Source organism: Salarias fasciatus, chromosome 7, assembly GCF_902148845.1.
Source record: "Salarias fasciatus chromosome 7, fSalaFa1.1, whole genome shotgun sequence".
Classification (NCBI taxonomy): Eukaryota; Metazoa; Chordata; class Actinopteri; order Blenniiformes; family Blenniidae; genus Salarias; species Salarias fasciatus.
Genome location: NC_043751.1, coordinates 765,756 through 780,634, shown reverse-complemented (window position 1 = coordinate 780,634; position 14,879 = coordinate 765,756). Strand labels below are relative to the sequence as shown.

The window sequence follows — 14,879 nt, the reverse complement described above, 5'->3', positions numbered from 1 at the left end:
AAGTGTTTTTAAAAGAGTGAATTGAGAGCAGTGGCGGCGCTCTGAGGCGTGGGAGGAGTTCACCCGGAGCGCCGACTGCTGAACCAGAACCCGGCCGACTCACACACACCCAGCTCGCCAAGTCCACCGCACGGTTCCGTGTACGTTTCTTTTTATAAAATATTTTATTCATACAATCATTTATTTAACTATAGCAACATTACTATTTAGTTTTGAGTGTCAGATATCAGTCGCACGCCACCTCATAAGAACAACGCTTTATAAACAAATGCAGAAAAGTATTCTGGATGGTCTGGTGTGTCTCTGGTGCCGCTGCAGTCCGTCCTGTCTGTACACCTGTCTGATGAGCTGGGTATTGCTGGTCCTGGTGCTGCGGCGAGCAGCGGCCTCTGCTGGCCGTCCAGGAGAACGGGCCCCGCCTGGCAGAAGGTTCTGTCCGTCAGCGCCGTGGGGGGAGGGAGGGGGAGGGGGGGCTCACGCCGGCCCATTCACCGCCGGCTCCGAGGGCGCCGAGCTGCGCTCCGGCCTGCAGGCGGGCGGACACACACACACACACACACACACACACGGCGTTCACTGCTCTGCCGGAGCCCAGGTTCTGACCCGCGGAACACACCGAGACTCACTTGGCCTCTTCCAGCGCAGACGTGTCCTCCAGGGGGCCGTTGGGCAGCTCCACCGAGGGCCGGCACTTCTCCCTGGCACCGGGACACACAGCACCGTCAGTGACCCAGCAACACATCCCAGCCACTCAGAAAACATGTGTTACTACATCCGGAGCTCCAAGTTCACAAACCAACATTTCAATGGGGAATCTCATCAGATGGACTGTAAAAGTTAAAGCGCCAACTTGCAATTTAACATTTGATCAGACGAGTGAAATAAAAGATGTTTCAACATTAAAAATCAGCTTCGTGTTTCTGTTGGATTCATCTCAGGAGGAACAACAGAGGAGTACAATTCTACAATTCTATTTAGCAGATGGAGGCAAGGGTTCAGTGTCTTGCCCAAGGACACTTTGACATGCAGATGGTGGGACACAGGAATCAAACTCACAACCTCCCGATTGTGGGACGACTGCTCTCTCCCCTGAACCACAGCCACCCCGTAACGCCGTAAACATCATTAACATTCACTAGAAATCAAGCTGGTCTGAATGAAAGACCAGTGGAGGCCTGGCCGGAGGATGCCTCGCTGATCACTTTTCTTTAAGTTTCTTTCAGCTCACTGACTGTTTTAACCGTGTGTGTGTGTGTGTGTGTGTGTGTGTGTGTGTGTGTGTGTCTGACCCTGTTTTGGGGCAGCAGACTGCAGCTGAGCTGTTGATGCCTGCTATCTCCGAGTCCACACAGTCCTCTGCCGAGTATTTCTCTGAAGAGGAAATCTTCTCTTCATCACTGGAAGACAGAAATAGAGACACGCACACGCACACACACACACACACACACATTAACACATGGAGTGTGTGTGACTGGCAGCACGGACACACAGAACGGAGAGATGTGAACAGTGGAGCATGCTGGACGGACTGACGGAGAACACGGTAAAACAAAGGATGGTGTGTGTTGGGATGGAGGAGTGTGTGACCTCTACGCCGGGAGAGCATCACCATGTACAGCAAATGGAGAAAGTCCACCGTTTGGATTGTTTAGCTGGGACTCGCCTCGCAGGCCTGATTGGACCCGAATCGGTTGTACCAGCCGTCAGTCTTGCTTTGTCTCAGAGAACCACCAATAATCTTGATGAGGCCTCAATCAAAGCAAAACAGCCACAGACATGGGGACGGACCAGAGACACGCCCACTGGGGCCGGGAGGACACTCTGGAGCCCCGAGGACGTGAAGTGCCACGTGGCGTCAGGACTCGCTCTTTGGAGACACTTCCTGGCGTCACGTGGCGAGTTGTGAGGCCAGGACTAAATGGGCCGGTGCCGAAGCCGCCAAATCAAAATCAACATAAAGAAATGTGTGGCGGGCCGCTCGGCCGCCAGTTCACTCCGCCTCCCTCTGTGTGAAGCGACAGTCTGCACTGGGACGACACCGCTGGTAGAAAGACATGCAGAATGGAGAGAATGAAACCAACAAACAAGGAGTAGAAACCAAAGAAGAAGAAGATCAAAATTGGGAAAGAAAAGTTGGTGGTTGACGTGACAACAAGACTACATCACGGCTGCAGGCTGATCTCTGATTGGCTGTACATACCGATAAGATTTCAACACTCTGAAGAAGACCACACCCACAACGCAGAGCAAGAGAGAGAGGGGAAGCTCACATTGTAAGTGTCGCTCACTTCATTCAGCTGTTATTTCACACACGCGCACGCACACACACACACACACACACAAAATAATGCAGTATCAACAGGGGGACGAGGACGAGGGACAGCCACACTAACATTTCATTACAGGACTGAGTCGGAGCGCAGCTCGGCCGAAAGCTGCAGAGTTAGGAGAAACATTTCAGCAGCTCCAGTCCGTTCATTTAGTTTCAGCATGAAGCAGAACCGGCAGCTGGACGGCGGCGGGACGGTCGGCTGCGTCTCTGAGCTCCGTGTGCTTCACAGCGAGAGCGCCGGTAACGAGACGCGAGCCGACGGCGGCGCCCGGGTCTGACCGCGGCGCTCGCTCAGCTCAGGTCTGATCTGGAGGCGCGAGGGACAGACGGACGGACGAACCTCTTGAAGACGGCCGTCTCCGTCTTGGCGTCCACGGTGAGGCTGACCGTCTCCTTCATGGAGCCGTTGATGACCGTCTCCGTGATGCTGCGCTGCTCGCCGCACGCGCTCTCCTCCTCAGGCTTGGACTTCCCAGAATCCTTTGGTGCGGCGGACGAGGGGGACGCCGCCCCGGTACCGAGCCAGCCGTCGAAGTCTGGGAGACACAGAGGGAGGTGAGACGGTCTGACGGAGCCAATGGAATGTGGGCGTGGCCGGGAGCCGAGGACGCCACCTTCATTCTGCATGGGCGCGTTGACCCCCAGAGGATCCATCGTCTCGGTGCTGGTTTCCATAGCAACAGGCGAGTTGCACCTCAAGGGGTCTTTGGGGCTGAAAGAGAGAAGACGGAATCCGTGGGTGATACGTCTCGAGGCGGCGGCGGCGGCAGGAAGCCCGCCCGGCGTGCGGCGCCGTACCTGACGGGGGTGAAGCTGGAGAAGTCGGCCCAGCCCTCGGAGCTGGCGGAGGCGGCGGGGGAGGCGCTCCAGGCGGCCTCGGGGACGGCCTCGGCGGGAGGGGACGGGGCCGGGGCCGGGGCGGAGGACGAGGGGGACGAGGCGGCGGCGCTGCCGGGGCCGGAGCCCGCGGCGGTGGAGGTACCCGTGTCCATGGGGATGTCGTCGAAGTTGGCGGTCCACACCGGCCCTGAAGCGGCAGAGGTCATGTGACTCAGCGGAGCAGCTCAGCCGGCGGACGGACCGCCACTCGCTTCACGTTAGCTGAACGCCCGGGCAGACGGGTACCTGTGTCCACCTCCATCCTGTCGTCGGTGCCGAGGTTGGACACTTCGAACGGGTCTCTCTTCACGTCCTCCTCTTCCGAGTCCGTGCTCTCCTCGCTGTCCGTGCTGCCTGAACTCCTGAAAACACAACACACCCCGTCGTCAGGCGTCGAGCCGCGGACAGCCGGCCCGTGGAGAAAGCCGCGGCGTCGGGCTGACCTCGGACGCCTCTGTGCCTCGGGTGCAAACGTCACATCTTTCTCATCCCAGATGTCTTCCTCGTCCGAGCCGGCGTCTTCAAACTGCTGGATCTTCTCCTTACAGCGAGCTTCGAACAGAGCTATATTCGCCTGAGGAGACACACACACCCAGTGAACAGCTGCTGGTGCGGGCAGGACGCACTTCACACCCGTTCACCTGCAGCCCCTGAGGATAAACTAGCTGTTGGTAACGTGAATTCACACACTGTCAGTATGAGGAGAACCTGATCTGACCCTGCTCTACATCAACACTGCTAAGAGGAGGAGGGCCCACACAGAAAGAGCACCGCTCTGGCTCAAATGCAGTTTTCGGAATGAAAGGATTGAAGATCAACGATCGAAGTACTTACACTTTCATTTGTATTCAGTGAAAAATTGATGTCTGATATTCTATCAAAGGGAATACTGCAATGTTAAAGAGAACAGAGTTAGGTTTAGTTACAGTCGTTAGGCATCCATCGTCTACAGCAACACAGGCACGACCGACACGAGACACACATGCCACATTCACCAGCACACCCACAACACAGGAAACAGCCACTCTCAACATGTGGGATTCACCGGCGCTCCTTCAGTCTGCTTCTAATGCAGACTAACACCCCACCCTCAGACTCACTGGCATGGCTCAGGACGTACAGCGTGCAGAGTTTTACCTTCAGACCATTTCAGACATGCTTGAGCTGATAAAGCTCAGACACAACCAGTGGTGCCAATATCGGCAGTGTGAGCTGAGGTTGCCCTCAGGATCACGCCCAGCTGCAGAAACTCAACCGTCTTTATCGTCTGGGCCTCTGAGCCTCAAACGTGCGGCAGTTGAGTGGAATTCTGAGTCGTCCCCACATAAAACCCATAAACTACAGACTATCAATGGCCAATCGTTAGTAGAGTAGGAGGAGGAGCGTCCCGGCCGGCTGGCTTCTCTTCCTGCCTGTGCGTCCATCACCGCTGGTCGGACGGCGAAGGCACAGGAGGAGCCAGCAGCAGCCTGAGGCACGGCGTTCAGGAGGTCAGTGATCACGGCATCATCTCCCCTCCCCCAACAGAGCATCAGCGCCCGGGTTTCACCTGATCGGAATGGAACTGCTGGGTGTGACGGTCTTTAAAGCGTTTATTCGCCCCAGGAAAGGCTCTCGTTTACGTCCATGTTGCTTCCATGTTATCTGAAACCCAACACTTCCACAGAACCCAGCTCATCTGCTCTGGTTCACCAGAGCCTTTGTTTTGACAGAAAGGCTAAAAGTTTCATATAAGAAGAAGCCAACATGAACGCAAACTGCAGATTTGATCACATCTGATTTTTTTTCCCCCCAAATCAAGCATTTTTCATTTGATCCCACTTTTCACATCACTGAGCAACTGACACTCCCCAGCACTCCACGGCCATCGCAGATCAGCCCCGACCAGGAGGTAGGGAGGAACGGCACGCCACATCGGGAGAGGGGGCCTGGTTTCCTCTCATACGGCCTCAGCAGGCGGCGTCTTCACAGGTACGTCCAATCAGGGAGTGGATTCCCGGTGTCTGGACAGGAGGACGGGCGGCGCCGCCTCTCTGACGCTGGGCGTGCCGTCCCTCCCCTCACAGTAATCATTAGACAGGTCTGGTTATGCAGGATGAGTACTCACTCCACAACATCGTCTTGATCGGCAAACTCTTCGTCATTGAAGCCGAACTGCTCAATAAAATTGGACGTCATTTGTTGCATCTGATAATCAGAAAAGGCCTGGCGAAACCCAGGACCAACGGTAATGATATAGTCTTGGCTCTACACACAACTGGTCAGTAGCACTTTGCAGTACAGGGATTAGCAAACGGACACAGATACTGTATAGTTAAAACAAAGAGTGTGTGTGTGGTGTGAGGTGTGTGTGGTGTGTGTTGGCTGGATCGGTTAAAACCGCAAACATGCATCTGCAGACAGAAGCCAAAATGCCTTAACGGTGTCATTAACAGTACATTTTATTACTACTAACACAAGCAAAAGAAAGCAAGACGAGGTAGAAGAGTGTGTGTGTGTGTGTGTGTGTGTGTGCAGGACCCATAGTCACAGAACACCGACTCCAATAGAAGGAGGGGATGGAAGGATACGCTCGGCCCAGACACAACCCCAATCCCCGTTTTCAACAAGACTGAAGCTGACATGCAGAGGAGCACTGCTTCGATTCTTTAATTCTTCAGGTAAAAAAGAAAAACATTTTCCTGTTGTCACCTTTCCTTGTAAACAAAGCAGTCCGGCTTAATTCATCCAATACTCTACTGGTTTAAACGCTGCAGCACTCAGACTGTCAAATATAAAGTGCTTTACAGATGGAATCTACTGCCTTTAATAATGCTGAGGCTGTTCTATAACAGAGACGCTGCACATTCGTTTTCAATTGCTTCAGTGTAAAAAGTGAAAGTGTGTTCATGGACAGTTTACGATGCGGTAATTCTCTCCAGATAAGAGCAGAGCAGCTGCCATGCTTTCCTGACAGAATCAGAGGTCTTCAATAAACCTGTTGTCTCTGGAGAGGCCGACAGTTATCCGACGCTGCCATGTGGGTGTGCTGTACCCTGCCTGTCCATTCGCTGGCTATGTGAAGCACACCGCACTGCATGCTGGGTAGGGTGGGCTCCAGGACATATCCTTACATCCCTGGTCTCTCACTAACACACCGAACAATGCTGAAAGAAAGAGTCCAGCTCTTCTGAAGAGCAGAACATCTGGTGCATGCTTGGTTTTGTGGCTATGGGTCTCTTTCCTGTTGGCATGTTTTCGTGTGTGTGTGTGTGTGTGTGTGTGTGTGTGTCTTACTTGTTGAAGAGAGGAGTCCTGGTGAAAGCCGCTGTCTTTGAAGTCCACCTCGTCGTCGCTGGAGGAATGGATGTGGTGTGTGTTCACCTGGAGAAAGGCTCACGTTAGCCGTCACCTCGACCTCTGACCCCGGGGCCAGGGCGGACACTCGTGACCTCTGACCCCGGGGCCGGGGCGGACACTCACCAGGTCCACAGTGTTCCTTTTATTGGTGTCAGCCAGCTGCCCGGAAATAAACACCTCCCATTTCTCTCTGTCCTCAGTGGGGAGCTCTGTGACACACACACACACACACACACACACACACACACACACACACACACACAGACAAGGTGAGTGACGGCAGGTAAAGATGAACACGGCGGCTGAAGTGACGACGGCGCCTTGCCTGAGATGAGCTGCTGTATCTGCGGTCCATTCGGACCTTTGTCACAGTTATGAACGATAGAGTTGGCTATTCTGGTGAGGTGACCCATGTAGCCTCGTCGCCGACCACCTTCAGCTCTGACACACAGACACACACACACAGACACACACACACACGGGATGTCAGCAGAAGAGTGGGGCCGCTGCACGACGACGGCTGCTTCTAACCCGGCAGACTCACTGTTCCTTCTCGTTGGAGTTCCAGGCGTCTACGATTCTCTGGATGAACTGGCACTTCTGAAACAGCTGGAGGGAGGAAACAGATGAACATCTGTTAAGACACTCCAGCAGAAACGTCTCTATGACAGCAAACGCTCATGGCATCATGCAGACCTCTGTTCATCTAATCCATGGGTGTGTAGGACAGCAGAGGGACGGGAGGGAGCGGGAGGGGAAAGTGCAGGGTTTCCCTCAGTGCTTTATAGGCCTGGCGGGCCGCCAGGCTTTACTTGCCCCCCCGCCCGGCTAAGTGTCGGTGTTTTTTTTATTAATTTTTATTATATATATATATATTTTTTTTTATGAGCCAAAACAGCGATACCAAAGACGGTCTCCAGAGCTTTTAATGGCATCTGGTGATACGGTTGCAATGGCGACACCTTCTGGTCGATACGTGAACACACAGGGGGTCAGAGGTGAGGCGTGTTTTCATCAGAGAGCCGCGGCTCGTTGATGAGGCAGAGCCGGTGCGAGTTAGCATGGATGTTAGCACGTCGTCAGAGCAGCCTTCTGTGAGCCGCGATGGTAAACATCAAACTAGTGGATTTAATCCAAAATGGTTCGAGTTCTGTCCTCAGAATGATTCACGGTCCAGACGGTGGAACTGCGGTGCTTCTGTTTAATGAACCGCCACGAACAACATGCTTCATCAGTCTGGGGGATTCCGTTCATACACATTCTTCTTCTACTGCTTCACACTGCACTGTACATCTGACAGTAACAATGTGCCCTCTGCTGGACTGAAGAGGTACTGCTGGACTTATGCACTGCTGTGAACTCCATAGAAACAACAAATACTTAAAGCTCGTGTCCCGAGTTTTGAAAGAGAGGGGGTTTTTTTTAATCCAACGTCTGGAGGTTCCGCCCTCCCTCTGCTTTCATGAGCGACCAAGCCACGCCCCTTTAATTGTGCACGCTATTATCTGTCGGGTGAAAATGAGAGCCTCTGAGTCCTACAGCATCCTCCATGTTGAGCTGTTTACGGTGGATGTTCAGCAGACAGTGGATATATCCGAGGTGAGCGCGGCGGCTGCTGCAGAGCTAACTCTCCTCTGCTGGGCGAGCGGCCGTGCTCTCTGGCTGCTCCACACTTTGATTGACAACACGAGAATGCGGAAGCTCGAAATCTATTGGCTGACGCTGACCGGTGCTTTTTCGGATAACATGGGGGTCTATGAGACGAAGGCAGGGCTCATAAATAAATGTTTATATTGCTTTATGCTAATATTATATTGTAGTATCGAACCAGACTGACACATTTAAGCTCTGTTGAAAAATGACACATACGTTGGAAACGAACGGAAACTCCGGACACCAGCTTTAAAGAACATAAGAATATTATTAACTAGAAGCAATCTAATAATTTTTCTTTAGTTTCTCATTCAAAAAGTAGACGAGGTCAGACAGTCCAGCAGAGACCTCTTCAGCCTCTGAGTGCCCTGTTTTCACACCTTGATCATGTTTGCACTTTTTTATTGTTAATTTATTTTACATTTAAATGTAAACAGCAATGCCTTGTTTTAAGATTCATTAGGATTTAACTTAATTGAAAACAATTGATATTTATTTTAATTGTATTTTTTGTGTTTGTTAAAACTTTATTTAAGATCATGCCTTTTTGTAAGACTCTGCATTTAAGTAATGTTAATAAATGCTTACAATAACACAAAATAGTCATAATTTCCAAATTTCTGTCAACTTTTAACTTTTTTTTTTTTTTTTACATAAACACGGTGGGCTTCTCTGGCAGTCCAACCACCGGGCTTAGCAAGTTTTCTGGGGGAAACCCTGAAGTGGGTGAGTGAGTCAGGGTGCTGCATTGTGAATGGGCGTGGCCGTACATGTCTGATGAGGGCGCTCTCCCTCTGATGCTCCGCCTCCATGTCTGCCTGGACGTCTGTGGGGGCTGGAGGCATGGCCAGGATCATGGCTGTGCATATTTCCACCTGAATGTGGAGGAAGTTGTTCCAGATGTATCTGAAGTACATGTCCTGGGGAGAAAACGCACGGCGTGAAGCAGACTCGCCTGCAGGGGGCGTGGCCAGACGGAGAGCGGCGTACTCACTAGAATGACTCCCAGTGTGTTGAGGTTGATGAGCTCCGAGTTGATGCTGTGCGTGTTGCTCTGCAGCAGACTGGCCACCAGCCGCACCACGTTGAGCCGGGTGTTCCCCACCGGGGGGTCCAGCACCCCCCACGTCGTCTTCATCACGTTTTTCTGGCGAAGGAGAAGAGACAGCGTTTAGATCGCCGAACGGCGGGACGAGCGCCCGGGTGAGGACGGGAGCGGACGGCGCCCGGTCTGTACTTTTGGGGGTTCCAGGAGCAGCTGGTGGAAGTCTTTGAGTCGAGGCCTCACAGCCTCCAGGATGCTGTGGTTGACTGAGAAGGAAGGGTGGGACATCCCAGGAGGACACTCCATGTGACCCTCGAACCTGCAGCAGCCACACAGCGGATGAGACACAGGTCCTCCAACACACACACACACACAGAGACAGAGGGGACATACGCTGGTCTCCGCGTCTCAAACAGGGTGAGCAGGATCTGGATGACGCTGACGATGGCGGACTCGTTCTTCTCCTTGTCAAAGATGTTGGACAGCAGCTGCTCCACCGTCTCCTGCCTGAGGGACACGGAGACGTGAGGGACTGTGGACTCGCAGTGAGCGGGGACACTGCCGGGAGCGAAGAGACAAACGTACTTCTCGAGTGTGGCCAGCAGGGGGTCGGGCTCCGAGCAGCCCTGGACCTGGAAGATCTGGTCTCTGCTCAGGCGGATGATCTCACACAGCGACTGCGAGGCGTTCGAGTGTCTCTGTGCAACACAAACCAAGAGCAGGACGGATTTTAAAACACCGACTCTAATCAAGCTCCTGGCAGCAAGGACAACACAAATCCAGCGCTCAGTTCAGGAGGAACGCAGACATGTGGTAAAGGAAAGAAACGCACGTCTTCATCCTGAGACGACTGCACCATGTCCACCAGTCTCTGGATCACCTTCTCCTCGTTCAGCCACTGGAACGACAGGAAGAGCCCGTCAGGAAGTGGATCCGGGCGACGCCCCCAGACGTCCTGGATCGGACGGACGGCGGTACTCACAGAGAGGACGTCCTGCCGCAGCTGCTGCGGCTCGATGCAGGTCAGCATCCTGAGCAGCAGGTCCATGATGGCGGACGTCCCGATGTGTTTGATCATCAGATCAACGAAGTCATCCCGCTTCCTCAGAAAATCCACGATCTGCGGGGACAGCGAATGAGCACGGAGCACACAGAAACCGGTCGGCGGGGTCGACGGGCGTGTTGCCGGGGGCTCACCTGTTCGGGTTTGCGGCCGATCAGAATAGAGAGGACCTTGGAGAAGAAGCTGGCGAGCAGCGGGTTGAGAGGATGCTCGTTCTGGAGGAAACCATAGAGTTTCATCAGCAGCTTCTCGTCTTCTCCTAGTCTGTCGTTGATTTGGCTCACGTCTGAAGTGAGGAGCTCACACGATATGTTGGGATACCTGCAGGAGGAAAGGAAAAATAAACAGGAAGTGAGACCTGTAGCTTCGGGAAAGTGATAAGACACAATATTGCAACAGTCAGCCGCCTCATATCTATTTAACAGCTCTTAGTATTGATTTTAAAAAGAAATAATGGCGCTCTATGAACACAGCGGGACGTCTGCAGCTCTGCTGTGGTAGAAGGCGCTCGGCGGCTTCAGACGGACTGCCACTCGGCCGTTTACAGCATGTTACAGCCCGACTCACCTGACTGCCAGGAAAAACATCAAACTGAAAACGAGCCAATCGCTGAGCAATCTCAGAAAACACGACGACTGGGGCAAATGTCAGAGTGCTGATGTGACTGCAACATCAACAGAACGACTTGGTTCATGAAGGAAATGGAGGTTTCAGACACACCTAGGAATAACTGGGGCAATAACTGTAGTGCCTTTGAGCCAACGCCTTCATCTTTAGACTGTAAACTTCAGACCTTTGAAACAGGAGCCTTCATTCACAGAATTGTAGCGTGACTCTTCATTCTCTGCTAAACCAGAACGGCTCCAGCCTCCGCAGTCGTTAGGGTCGCCGACCCCCATCTGACCTACTTGTATTTGACCTTCTCCTCGACGTCGGTGCTGGGCTCCTGTGTGATGAAGGTCACCAGGTCCTCCATGCACTGCGGCCTCAGCAGGAAGTCCACCAGCTTGTGGTTCTGGGCTTTGCACTCCTGCAGGACGTCGTCCTCGTCCATGACCTCGGTGAGGGTCACATCCTCCTTCTCCAGCAGCGTGTCGATGTGGGATGTGGTGTGGAGGTCGAACTTCCAAAACATGTTGGCTCTGCGGGGCAAAGGTCAGATGAGCCGACAGACGGATGTGTGTGTGTGTGTGTGTGTGTGTGTGTGCGCGCGCACGCATGGAGCAGCCGGCCGCTCCTACCTGTGAGTGTGTGGCGTCCAGGCGGCGGAGCTCAGGTTAGAAAGAGGTCTGTTCTAGTCTTTGGGAATCGTGGCCCATTCCAGGCGAACCAGTCGGACGGGCAGGCAGGCAGACAGCGGTGATGGACAGACTGACACGACGCACACATAAAGCAGTTCAACAGCACACACCTGTGAGGCAAACACACACACACACACACACACACTGGGGTCACAGTTCTGATCTCAGAAAGGCCTTGCTTCGGCCCAAACTGACACAGAAGCTAAACAGCCACTCGATGTTTGGACTCTCTGCACATGTGATTAAGAGTTAAAAAGGCTTCTGATACACAACAACTGGGACGAAAAAACAATGTTACCATGAATTCTGCCAATAATGAGAATAATCAGGAGACACTTGCTATGGAAAGCAAGTTCATTTTTAAGGATACATGAATGCAGGAGATGACTGGCTGGTCGCTGGTTTTCTTTACTGCTCAACACTACTTTCAACTAAGTTATGAAAAAAGCAAGGCACCTTTTTCACCGTTTTCTTCATTCAACAGCCACACTGACTGCCAAAGCTGAAAGCTAACAGTTGTTCCTTCACATCTGATCTGTGAGCTACACTAAATAAAGTGAGTTTGGTCACACTTGAACAACGGTCATGTTCACCAGTACTTTAATATAACAACTGAAAGCTCCTCAGCTTAGAGGCATGAGAAAGAGCTCCACATACTTGGATTACTGCACTGACCCAACAGTCTAGCAGAAGGGGGTTAAACATACGGCCTTTGGACCAAAACAGAGCCGCCACAGGACCAAATCTGGTCCACAGGATATTACAAAGGGTACAAATTCAAAGTAACTGTTAGTTACAACGTTTTTGTCATCCTAAATGGCACCAAATTCTTACAGTAAGTGTTACAGTTGGTTGTGAGTTTCCTCCTCACTAAAGCTAATGATCGCATTAGTGTCAACCAGAATTAAGTTGTACAGCTAAAAATGAAGCTCACTGAATTAAACTATCTATATTAAAGCACATTTACGTCACAAACATTTAGAGAATATTTGCAACTAACATTAAGTTCAAGAGTGGTCAAATAACTTTATCTGGAGGGTAACAGAGAGAGCAGGTGAGAGCTGAGGTGTTCTGAAGGCAGCTACACCCAGGAGGGGCCGGGAGACGGACCAAACACAAACACTTTGCACAGAAAGGTCACAACACCAGCCTCAAACCGGGTGTTTTCCTGCTGTGAGGCGGGAGCAGAAACCAATGCAGCACTGTGGGATTCTGAGGTCAAAGATCGTGGTAGATAATCACTGTGTACAGCTTTCATGCTGTGGGACGTGTTCGTCTTGACAAGTGTTTGCAAACACTGAGCTGAAGAGAAATATAATTTCTGATCCCTTTTTAAAAACTGATAAATCCAAGTCATTTGCCTGACTTTTCAGTTGAAAGCACTGCAGCAAATAGAGGATTTCTGTGGCATTATACTTCATCATCATTAAAAAACGGGACTGTCATAAAATTCTAATTTTTGTACATTTCCTAAACAGTGAATTTTCATTGACCCCTCCTCATTTATAGAACAATACACTAATTTTACTACACAGGCTCAATCTGAGATGCATGGAGCGGATGGATTAAGAGTTTAGATTAATGGATTATTTCAACTGACCACAGCTTGATTGGGATTAATGATCTCAGTTTACAGAAACACAGCAATCGTTATCTATGTAAACAGTATTCCAGCTACCAACATTTTCATATGAGCGATTGACAGTCTTAATCTTACTCTGATCAATGACAGTACACATTAAAAACTAAACTCTTCCACCCACGTACACAGAAGAATAAGGAAACGAGACCTGGTACCTTAGTGCGTCAACTAACCTGTCACCCACAAAGTATGCGGCTCTTTATTGCCAGTTACCAAGCCGACAGACTGGGTAAATAAGCTTCGTTGTTGGACTGGTAGCCCGGGATTTGACCATTTCTCTGTTAGCATCCGCAAGAAAATCAATATGTTCAAATCAACTTGACTAAAACGGCAAGGTTTCCTCGAAAGGTACGCGAAAACGGACTTTGATCCAGATCGACTGCCTGCTGTGACCGGCAGAGAACCCAATAATTCAGATACCTTTCTTACATAAGGTGACACCGACTACCATCAACCCGGTTACATACCTGGGTACCAGACGCAGCTAACGGGACCGTACCGTTCCCAAACCACAACCACCGTGATCACACCGAACCCAATACACAGCGAACGGGGCTGCACCGGGTCCAACGGAACGCACTGGGCCCAAAACACCGCTAATGGCACCGCGCCGGGCCCAAAAACACCGCTAACGGGAACGCACCGGCTCGGAGCTAACGCCGCTAGCGGCTGTCAGCTAGCCCGACCACAGAAAATCAGGCCAGCCTGACGCCGCATACTGCCGTAAACTGACGCAAGATCAAAGCGGTGTGAACTGGTCGCGGTTACCGGTCCACACCGCGGGGATCCGTTAAACGTTAAGGCCGGGTTTGAGTGTCTGACAGCGACATGCTAACACGGTACGAGGCCCAGTCCGCCGCTGCCGTTCACCGAGCGCTAGCCGGGATCAGACTGGGGCTAATGGGCTCCAGCAGCAGCGATACGTACCGATAGACAGCGGTACACGGCGAGTCTCCAGCCTCTCTGAGCCCGGGGCCTCTACAAAACAAACAGAGATACCTCCACTAAACAGAAAAAAACATTTAAAAGGATTCTTCGGGCGCCAAAAGGAAGACCATCCGAGGACACTTTTCAAGATGGCGTTTCCGTCAACTCCACCGACCCCCTCCCCCACCACGCAGTCAACATCTGTCAATCAAACCCGCGCCGCTACGCTATTGGCTGAAATCCTGTCGCTCAAACTAAACCTCGACGTCTCATTGGTTGGAACCTGTCTTTTTATGATGTCAAGACGCTATAGACATGTACTCCTGTTGTCCGGAAGTTCGGAGTTTAAACTATTTCACAGACATTACTGACACCGGAGAAGTCATACAGTATCACTCACAGATGTAAACACATGCAGATATCACCTGTATTACGAAAAATAAGGTTCAGTCAGATTTTCCTGATGTGAGCTATTACCCCCGCCCGCGCGTTCGCTCGACATTATAAAACGAACACACTTGAGCAGCGAAGGAACGCCCATTGCCGATAAAGAGCCGCAGCGGTACAGCAGATGCAGTGTGGAATGACGCGCAGGGACAATTCCGAGACGTGAACTTCATCTTAAGACTATTTTTGACTGAATCATTTGCTCTACACTGAATAATCAGGTTTTGAATCAATAATCCAACAAGTTCAGT

At 51.6% G+C, this 14,879-nt stretch overlaps 1 protein-coding gene across 3 annotated transcripts; it reads right to left on the bottom strand.

The window, feature by feature from the left end:
• Positions 1–150: 150 nt before the first annotated feature.
• Positions 151–14,376, bottom strand: ppp6r3 (protein phosphatase 6, regulatory subunit 3). Of its 3 annotated transcripts, XM_030095894.1 has the most exons (26): positions 14,182–14,376; positions 11,553–11,722; positions 11,220–11,453; positions 10,446–10,632; positions 10,231–10,368; positions 10,081–10,146; positions 9,834–9,946; positions 9,642–9,755; positions 9,441–9,567; positions 9,198–9,350; positions 8,974–9,123; positions 7,095–7,159; positions 6,876–6,991; positions 6,674–6,759; positions 6,488–6,574; positions 5,319–5,416; positions 4,046–4,100; positions 3,655–3,785; positions 3,458–3,573; positions 3,131–3,359; positions 2,947–3,044; positions 2,673–2,868; positions 2,201–2,218; positions 1,290–1,397; positions 627–698; positions 151–526 (listed from the first exon to the last, which is right to left on the bottom strand). In XM_030095894.1, exons 3-26 carry the CDS (start codon positions 11,444–11,446, stop codon positions 475–477), a joined length of 2,802 nt encoding a protein of 933 aa, XP_029951754.1. In that variant the 5' UTR covers positions 11,447–11,453; positions 11,553–11,722; positions 14,182–14,376; the 3' UTR covers positions 151–474. The 3 variants fall into 3 exon arrangements, with proteins under 3 accessions (XP_029951754.1, XP_029951755.1, XP_029951756.1); XM_030095895.1 differs by lacking the exon at positions 2,201–2,218; XM_030095896.1 differs by lacking the exon at positions 2,201–2,218 and having other exon boundaries at positions 5,319–5,365.
• Between the last annotated feature and the right edge of the window lie 503 nt (positions 14,377–14,879).

What these genes read in the sequence shown, in the direction of transcription:
- ppp6r3 (XM_030095894.1), bottom strand. Translation starts at nt 11,446, where the DNA reads ATGTTTTGGAAGTTCGACCTCCACACCACATCCCACATCGACACGCTG. An exon ending in CAGGATGGAGGTGGACACAG is followed by an intron (nt 3,360 to 3,457) that starts GTACCCGTCTGC and finishes CTGCCGCTTCAG; the next exon opens with GGCCGGTGTGGACCGCCAAC. An exon ending in GTCTGCTGCCCCAAAACAGG is followed by an intron (nt 699 to 1,289) that starts GTCAGACACACA and finishes TCCCGGTGCCAG; the next exon opens with GGAGAAGTGCCGGCCCTCGG.